The sequence below is a fragment of the Trifolium pratense genome, linkage group LG3, assembly GCF_020283565.1.
Source record: "Trifolium pratense cultivar HEN17-A07 linkage group LG3, ARS_RC_1.1, whole genome shotgun sequence".
Taxonomy (NCBI): Eukaryota; Viridiplantae; Streptophyta; class Magnoliopsida; order Fabales; family Fabaceae; genus Trifolium; species Trifolium pratense.
In genome coordinates this window covers 24,867,072-24,876,554 of record NC_060061.1, presented here as the reverse complement: position 1 = coordinate 24,876,554, position 9,483 = coordinate 24,867,072, and the positions used below count along the sequence as shown (strand labels likewise).

The 9,483-nt window shown below is 32.6% G+C and overlaps 1 protein-coding gene across 2 annotated transcripts; it reads left to right on the top strand.

Moving 5' to 3' along the window:
• Positions 1-5,658: 5,658 nt before the first annotated feature.
• Positions 5,659-9,088, top strand: LOC123913692 (transcription factor bHLH121). Of its 2 annotated transcripts, XM_045964509.1 has the most exons (6): positions 5,659-5,869; positions 6,694-6,753; positions 6,872-6,988; positions 7,748-7,875; positions 7,966-8,433; positions 8,527-9,088. In XM_045964509.1, exons 3-6 carry the CDS (start codon positions 6,889-6,891, stop codon positions 8,677-8,679), a joined length of 849 nt encoding a protein of 282 aa, XP_045820465.1. In that variant the 5' UTR covers positions 5,659-5,869; positions 6,694-6,753; positions 6,872-6,888; the 3' UTR covers positions 8,680-9,088. The 2 variants fall into 2 exon arrangements, with proteins under 2 accessions (XP_045820465.1, XP_045820466.1); XM_045964510.1 differs by having other exon boundaries at positions 5,661-5,869; positions 6,694-6,988.
• The last annotated feature ends 395 nt before the right edge of the window (positions 9,089-9,483 follow it).

Below are 9,483 nucleotides of genomic sequence, written 5' to 3'. Positions count from 1 at the left end.
TAATGTATAGACACTTGCAAATCACTCATACAACACATGTCGGATAAATGTTAATGTGTTCGTATTCGTGTTGTGTCAGATGTCTGTTGATCAATACTTAACAATAGCAGTTTATTAGTAGATTAAATAATTATTAATATAATATTTTCACATTTATTTAAATAGTTTATTAATATGAATGATAAGACTTCAAAAAAAAAAAACTAAGATGAGGAGGAGTGGTATAAGAATCGGAATAAAAAAAGTAATGGTTCTGAATACAAAAAAAAAAAAGTAATGGTTCTTTGAAGAAATGTTTTTACGGTGATTATATCAGGGAGGGTTTTTTTGTGTTAAAAATTCTAAATTTTATAAGGGAGGAAATTCTAAATTTACAAAAGACTGGATGCAACAGTCTAGTGCCGGTCAAAAGTAAGTTTCCCATGATGGGAAAAATAGAAACCTTACCCACCATAACCTGCACCATGAGAAATATTTGTCAAGAACCACGATGTGTGTAGGTCCTAAACCTAATTTCCATAAACCTACGAAAATTATGGGAATTAGGTGAAAGTAGCAAAAAATGGGTAATTTAAAAAAAAAATTAATAATTATATATAGTTGTAGTTTTTACTCTAAATTGCTTAAAACAAGTCAATAAGTGCTTAAAGATTTTAGAGTAGACTGGACGCGAAGAATGATGCATGTGCATTGTTGTTTGATGTGTGCAATAAGGAGGACCGGAATTCAACAGGACTTGTTGCGATGCTTGTGTGGTGTATTTCGCGAAATAGGAATGATAAGGTGTGAAACGATCGCAACATTAATATATAATTTTTTTAATGGAACGGAATATAAAAAATTGAACTCATTCCTTTAATTTAAGATTAAATTGAATCAACCTGCAAAACTTGTTACTGTCAAGATACAAAATAAAAAGATGCATCAGACCTGCAAAGCTATAAGTAACTGCACTATCACTAATGCCAAATTGAACAGAGTAACAAACTGAAGTTAATTCTGAAGGTTTGATTAGGAAACAAGCAGGGACGGACTTAAGAAGGGTGCTATGTGGGCCTATGCCCCCACTTTGATGTGGATTTTTTTTTATATACTGCTACTATACAGATATTCCATTATATAAGAAATAAATTAGTAAATAAATTTATAGCAGTTTACACTCAGGCCCACACTCACTTGATCCAAAACATCCATAAATTCAACTCTCATATTTACCTTTTTCTCATGTCTTCTTCTACTGACCAGCGACAACACGGCAAGTGCCGACGGCAACACGCCATTTTGCCACCGTCAAAACTTCTCTGTTCAGCATCGTACACTCCCTTGTTCAACATTCCTCCATTTTTTCTTCTCTTTCTCCATTGTTAGATCTTCTAAGAGGTAAACCCTTTATTTTACTTTTTTAATTTAACTATAATTCTTTAAGCTTAATTCTTTCTTATGCATTCATTACTTGTTTTATTATTGTAATCAAAACTGAACATATATTATCACCTTGTTGAACTTGAATTTGTGTTATCGGATGAAATTCCATTGTTAGGGTTTTTTAGTATTTGCCATGAATGAAAATAGTTTTAATTGTGTCATTTTTATTTTACTTCTAGTTCTAGCAATAAACAACAATGGAGAGATTTTTCAAAAGAAAATCATCAGAGCAATCATCGACTTCTAGGTTAAGGACAAAAGAATTTCAGATTATCATCCAAGTGATAGAGATTAAATTAGAAATGGTTGAGGAAGATGGAACAGATGCAAATCAAAAGGGTGATGCATTGTTATATATGAGTTATATGCAATCTTTTGAGTTTATTTTCATATTGCACTTGATGAAAAATGTTTTAGGACTTACTCATGAATTATCTTAAGCATTACAAAGAAGTGATCAAGATATTGTAAATGCTATGAAATTAGTCAAAGTGACCAAAGAGAGATTACAGGCCATAAGGGATAATGGTTGAGATTCTTTGCTCAATGATGTTTCATTATTTTGTGAGCATAATGAAGTTGACATTCCAAATATGAATGATTTATTTAAACCAGTACAAAAAAAGTCAAAGCGAAGAATGGAGAAAGTTTCTAATTTATATCATTTTCAAGTTTAATTGTTCTATGAAGTGATTGATCGACAAATTCAAGAGTTGAATAATCGTTTTACAGAAGCGAATACTTAGTTACTTCTTTGTGTAGCTTGTTTAAGTCCGAGGCATTCATTTTCTGCATTTGATAAGGGAAAATTGGTTTGTTTAGTGCAGTTTTATCCTTCAGAATTTTTCCCGATCGAACTATTAGCACTAGATTGCCAGCTTGAGAATTACTTCTTAGATGTATGCTCTGATAATGAATTTTCAGAATTAAGGGGGATCAGCGACCTCTCTATAAAGCTAGTGGAGACCAGAAAACATGTTGTGTACCCGTTGGTATATTTACTTTTGGAATTATCTCTGATGTTATCGGTGGCAACTGCAACAGCTGAAAGAACATTCTCTGCAATGAATATTATCAAGAATCGGTTGCGAAATCGCATGGGAGATGACTGGTTAAATAATTGTTTAGTTACTTATATCGAGAAAGATATTTTTCTGGATGTTGAAAAAGAGAAAATTATTCAATATTATTAAAATATGAAAGGTCGTAGAGAACAATTATGATGTATTTTTATGCCTTTGAAAATGTTATATTTATTTAATGATTCAATTTTATAGTGACCCCACTACGCACAACTTCTGGGTCCGTCCCTGGAAACAAGAACCACACCTTCAATTGGGAAAAAGTTTTGATTCTTTTGAATAATAGTCAAATACATAAAAAGTAAAAAGACAACAACTTGTGACTGTAGGATTCAATTTGAAGCAATTACCGTCAATTTTAGATTATTTATCGTAAATGAAAAAACAAAAAGCTTAAAAAAATCAATTATAGGATAATTAGCATAAAAAAATGAAGAAATGCGCAAAAAGTCTAATCCAATGGATTTGGACATGGATATGGAAATTTAAATAAAAAACCGAATTTACAGAATGAATGTCTAACCATTTTGTTAATATTTGTTTCCAAATAACTGGTTATTTGGATTTGGTTTTGGATTTGGATATAGTCATATCCATATGACCGGATATTTTACACACCCCTAGAGTAAACAAAATGGGCAGCAACAAGACGGACAAAAATGCACAAGTTCTATCTTTCTATTTTACAAGCTTTCAAGAGGAGGTTCATCTAGGAAAGGTTTGACAGAATAGGTGAAGTGGTTGACATTTTCATCCCAAAGAAGAGGAATAATTTCGAAAAGTTTTATTTTAGTAAACATTGTGTTATTTTAGTAGTTTTATTTGCATCAAATATATGTATGATGTGGATAACAGGATTTTGTATTATTTTAGTAGTTTTTTTTAAAAAATAAAAATAAAAATAGTATGTGTTAGTAGCCATGAGATGAAGCATATACAGTTTTACAATTAAGCATGTCACATAATGTGATATGCGTATGTGTCTGTCTCTCCGACACTCATATGACACTCGTACAACATATACTGTAGAGTTAAGACACACGCGTGTTTAGAAAATAATCATTTTTTCTTTACTCTAACACTTTTTGGATTAATGTCTAGACACCTGCAAATCACTCGTACAACACATATCGGATAAATGTTAATGTGTTCGTATTCGTGTTGTGTCAGATGTCTGTTGGTCAATACTTAACAATAGTAGTTTATTAGTAGATTAAATAATTATTAATATAATATTTCCACATTTATTTAAATAGTTTATTAATATGAATGATAAGACTTCAAAAAAAATAAAAATAAGATGAGGAGGAGTGGTATAAGAATCGGAATAAAAAAAGTAATGGTTCTGAATACAAAAAAAATAAAATAATGGTTCTTTGAAGAAATGTTTTTACGGTGATTATATCAGGGTTATTTTTTTGTGTGTTAAAAATTCTAAATTTTATAAGGGAGAAAATTCTAAATTTACTAAAGACCGGATGCAACAATCTAGTGCCGGTCAAAAGTAAGTTTCTCATGATGGGAAAAATAGAAACCTTACCCACCATAACCTGGACCTTGAGAAATATTTGTCAAGGAACCACAATGTGTGTAGGTCCTAAACCTAATTCCCATAAACCTACGAAAATTATGGGAATTAGGTGAAAGTAGCAAAAAATGGGTAATTTACAAATAAAAATTAATAATTATATATAGTTGTGGTTTTTACTCTAAATTGCTTAAAACAAGTCAATAAGTGCTTAAAGATTTTAGAGTAGACTGGATGCGAAAAATGATGCATGTGCAGTGTTGTTTGATGTGTGCAATAAGGAGGACTGGAATTCAACAGGACTTGTTGCGATGCTTGTGTGGTGTATTTCGCGAAATAGGAATGATAAGGTGTGAAACGATTGCAACATTAATGTTGTTTAATCGGGGAAACAACATTTTAGCGCATGGGGAAATTGGTTTGACGCAAAGAGGGTGAAGAAACAATATGAACAACTGCGGGTTCACAATGAGGGGTATGAAAACCTCCCGATCGTAGTTACGGAGGATGGAACTGTGGTCTCCCTATCAAATTCAATGTCAATCACCACTGAACCAACTAACGATTAGTTTAAATCGACACAACTTTAGTTATTCAAAAATAGGGATGACAAAAATATCCGTACCCGAGAATATATGCAGATAAAATCTGCCACGGGTACAGAGCGGATAGTTTAATGGATATTCACAGATAAAATAAATGAATATTTCAATTATCCATATTTAATGGATTCGGATGCGGGTTTAATACCATCAATGCCCGCGAATATCCATACCCGCTTATATATTACTAAAATTAGTAAATTTTTTGTATTCTTTTAGGGGATTTTGTACTCCATATATACTCTATTTCCTCTTTTCAATATATTCAAAATATTTTAGCCTCATAAAACGTAAGAATATTATGTGTTAATATTTTTTATGTCTTCAAAAGAAGCTAACATTTTTTTTTTCTTCAAATAATCAGTTTTATTTGTAAAAAAAAAAAGCCATCCATGGATATCTGACTGTCAATATCCGCGGATAGTTAAATATTCATGGATTACCCGTTTAGCGGATACCCGCACATGGGGCAGTCATGAATATCAAATTTAACCAACGGAGTGAATACGAATATCATACTATCCGAGTCCATGGATATCCATCGACATCCATATTCAAAAACTATACTAATAATAATTAGGGTCATGCTAAACAGTGCCCCCGGGGCACTTGTTAAGCATACCTAAAAAGGAAATAAAAAATAAAATTTATATTGAAAAGACAGCTTTTTGTACTTTTGATACATTGAATGCACGCATTTCGAGACAGAATTTCTATTTTAAGATGCTTAACTAGTGCCCCGGGGGCACTGTTTAGCATTTTCCTAATAATTATACTTATAAAAAAAAAACTAATAATAATTTATTTATTTTTTGTCAAGTAGCCTAGTGACTAGACTCTCACACATTTAAATGTTGAGAAGTGTGGAATCCGGGGTTCGAACCCCGGCTACTCCAATAATGTCCCTAGTAGCTACCATTTGAGCTACACTTATGGAACATAATAATTTATTATTTAATTGACACTAGGAAGAAGACATTATCCAAATCGAATAAAATATTCAGAATACCAATAATAACCTTCAAATTTGGGAATCAAGAGACCACACTACGACAGCATAAAAATTCCGTCGTTTGCTGTGATCCAAAACGACCGCTCCAACTATCGTTTCACCTTTTACCTTTCTTTGCTCAAACATTGAATTCAGAACCGAAGAAGAACAAGAACAAGATTGGGAATTGGATAAAAATTTGAAGATAAGGATCAACAATAGATAAGAATAACACAACCAGGTAAAAAAATTCATCAACCCTTTTCTTCTTCCATTTCAATTTCTCTTAATTTCTTTCAACAATTGCACTTTCCTTCACCTCGTTTTCAACTCAATTTTGGGTACAATTTGTTATCTTAATGCGTTTTTTCCTTTCAATTTTCAATCTTTATGGTTTATTTGACATGGGTTTTGCTCATTCTTCTATGTTACCTTATCTCTTAGTTTGATTTTAACTCCTTGTTAGTTTCGCTTTCCCTTTTCTTTTTAAAATTTGAGCTTTTTTCTTAACTCAAGAGTTAAAGCCCCAAAATTACTTTTTTCTTTCTTGTCACTATAAGTGTATGAATATTTTTTATTTATTTTTTTTTGGTAATAAAATTGTTAATGTGTTAAATCCCAAATTGGTGTTGTGTAGTTTGTTGATTGTGCATGCATTGTGAGAAATTTAGAAGGTTTGTAAGTACTATATGAATATGAATGAATGTGTTTTAAAGATAAAGTTGAGTCTAATCAATGATTTGAGTTATGTTAAGATTTGTGTATGTTTACTTATGAGTAAGGAGAATTTAAGGGAGCTTGTTATGTTATCATTACAAAGTTTTTAATGATTTTAAGCTGTAATTGACTATATTGACATTTTCATATGACCTTATTGATTCCCTCCTTAAGCAGTAACGGAACAACGGATACACTGAACTAAATGGAGAAAAATAAGCTTTGGAGAGCTTTTAAATAGGAACAATTCTATGAGATTTTAACTTAAGAAGTTCCATTAGATTTGATTGCTGAGAAGTTAAGTTATTATTCTATGAAATTAAATACCTTCATCTGAAAAATGTGCAGGAACAGATATTGAAATTGTGGCTTTTGGAAGTGACAAAGATTACTGCTCGAAGAGTTGAAGTAAATTAGTTACTTTATTTTGACAATTTTGGTTTTGTTAATGTTCAAGACTAAAATAAATGATCTATCCTTTGGCTTAATTATTTTGCTTTTTTGGAACTTATGTTTCTGCGGCCAGAGTCTGAAGTTGAACCAATGGATTGTACACCTGCTAGAAAGACACAAAAGGCTGACCGAGAAAAGTTAAGGAGGGATCGACTCAATGAACAGTTTGTAGAACTGGGTAACATTTTAGGTAAATGAAACTTCACTTTCTAACATAGGAGAATAGCAAAAAGTGAATAGACCGCGGAAAAACGTGACTAGTTCTTGATATATTCTGTTATTCCGTACTTTTTAATGATATACAACTTCAAGACTCTCATTTGCCCTTGTTGTTTTTCATCGCTATATAGATGTTGGCATCCATTTCGTTTTTGTTTTTTCATTGTCAACTATTCTGATCTCCCCCTTTTCTTCGTTTTTAAACATTTTGTTTCATTGTGCTCCCCGCCCCCCTTCAGCACTCTGCTCTATTTGGAGCGAATAAATTGTTTAAACTTTGATTATTTCTATTGATTTATTTGAACTATACATTACACCAAAATCATATTGGTGTATATCTTAGAGGCAAATGATTTGTGTGAACTGTCTAGTATTTTGCATGTAGTTGTTTTTTAGTTTACCTATCCCAGAGTACTGGTTCATCCATAATGTACATTAAATGCTGCATTCGTCCATTGAATCAAAAGGAGTTAGGAGTGTTATTTCAATTTTCATACTTGTATAATGTCAACAACTTCAAATTTTGAAGTACCTGTTTAGAGTTTTAATTATTTTCAGCTACATGTGGCAAAGGTTACATTAAGTTACAGACGTTGATAAATTTTACCAAACAAATTGTTGGTTGTTACTTCTCTAGAATTCATCCAAATGTTAGGCATTCGATGCCTAGAACGAATAAAACATAATTCCTTTTAAATCACTCTGTGCTTGTGGTGACTCTGAAATGCAGACCCTGATAGGCCCAAAAACGATAAAGCAACCATTCTAGGCGATACAGTTCAATTGCTGAAGGACCTTACTTCTCAAGTTAGTAAACTAAAAGATGAATATACTATGCTAAATGAAGAGTCTCGTGAGGTAATATTTTCTCTTGGTTAGGTGAATCACCTTGATGCTTTCCGTACATAAAATTACAGAGGAAATGATTTTATTTCATTTAATTTTCAGTTGTCTCAGGAGAAAAATGATCTCAGAGAAGAAAAAGCTTCTCTTAAATCAGATATCGAGAATTTGAATAACCAGTATCAGCTTCAACTAAGGACTATGTATCCATGGCCTGCAATGGATCATTCCGTTATGATGGCTCCACCATCATATCCGTATCCAGTCCCAATGCCAGTACCTCCTGGTTCAATTCCCATGCAGCCGTACCCCTACTATGCTAATCAACATCCTGCAGTCATCCCTAACCCGTGTTCAACATATGTTCCTTTTTTAGCCCCGAATACAATTGTGGAACAACAATCCACTCAGTACATATCCCCGCCTCTTCATCCAGGTAGCCGGTCCCATGTATCAGGAAAACAAGACTCCAAAAACAAATCATCGAGGGAGAGCAAGGCTCAAAGAAATGAGGATTCCAATGATGTAGCAACGGACCTTGAGTTGAAGACTCCCGGGTCTTCTGCAGAACAGGTTAGCGCTAATTTTTTCTTCGAAAATCTTGTAACCTATATATGTAGAAGAAGGGGTATTGGATTAAAGTCTGTTTGTCGTCTGATTTTGCAGAATTTATCATCCGCACAAAAAAAATCTAGTAAGTCGTCAAGGAAGGAAAACAGTTTCACAGAAGGTAGTTCATTAGGCAAGTGTTCTTCATCTCACAGTGTTCAGGATAGCTCATCAAGTAGTGTAGTTGGGGGAAGAAAGTCTACTGAATGAGAAAGGACATAATTTTAGACAAGTGCTTATGCCTTTCGAAGCTACTGTGAGGGTTTTCGTTGTGCTGCTGCTGCAACTATTCTAATAGAGGTATAACATCTATTCTTTCTTATCCAAAAAAGAAATTCGCTTCTGTTATCTCTTCCTGACTAGGAATTTTTATTCTGCGTACTGTTGTAATTTAATCATAAATTTTCCTTGTGAGGGAAAAGCTTCACAGGTTCAATTGTTTATATTCCTATTTCTTGTGAAAAATTTAAATTACAGATGGAAACTATCCAAGTTGAGACCAGTGTAGGTAATGTGTTGGTTTGTAAATCCCTTAATTGCAAACTATCCTAAAATGACCATGCTAATTTTATCTAATGTATTGCTTGGATTATAAATGAAAGTTTTGTCCGTGCGACTAGACTCAGTATTTATAGAGTATTAATTTATTGTGTCTTTGACAAGTTATCAAAAAAACATATATATTACGATGCTTTTGTGTTTACAATAGAACCAATGCCAGCATGTCAGAAACACTCTTTGCGAGTAATATTTTAAGAATGTTATATAATTCAAGTCTTGTATGAGGGTTTTTGTGCAACATTAAATCAATTTATCAGGTTATGATTCTTGGTAAATATGAATATGGTTGGCCTTTTTATCGGTTGGTTGAAAATCTTGTCGGTGAATCTAACATGTTGTTATGTTCTCTTTGTTGGCCATAAATAAGAACATAGCCAGGCCTTAAAAATTGGTATTAGTATTGATAAAAGAAGAGAATAAGAAAAAGTGCTCCTATAGACACAAAAGCATGAT

Excerpts from the sequence above, each read along its gene's own strand:
- LOC123913692 (XM_045964510.1), top strand. The coding sequence starts at position 6,856 with ATGTTTCTGCGGCCAGAGTCTGAAGTTGAACCAATGGATTGTACACCT. Across the intron at positions 6,989-7,747 it reads AGAACTGGGTAACATTTTAG|ACCCTGATAGGCCCAAAAAC; the intron begins GTAAATGAAACT and ends TCTGAAATGCAG. Across the intron at positions 8,434-8,526 it reads CCGGGTCTTCTGCAGAACAG|AATTTATCATCCGCACAAAA; the intron begins GTTAGCGCTAAT and ends CTGATTTTGCAG.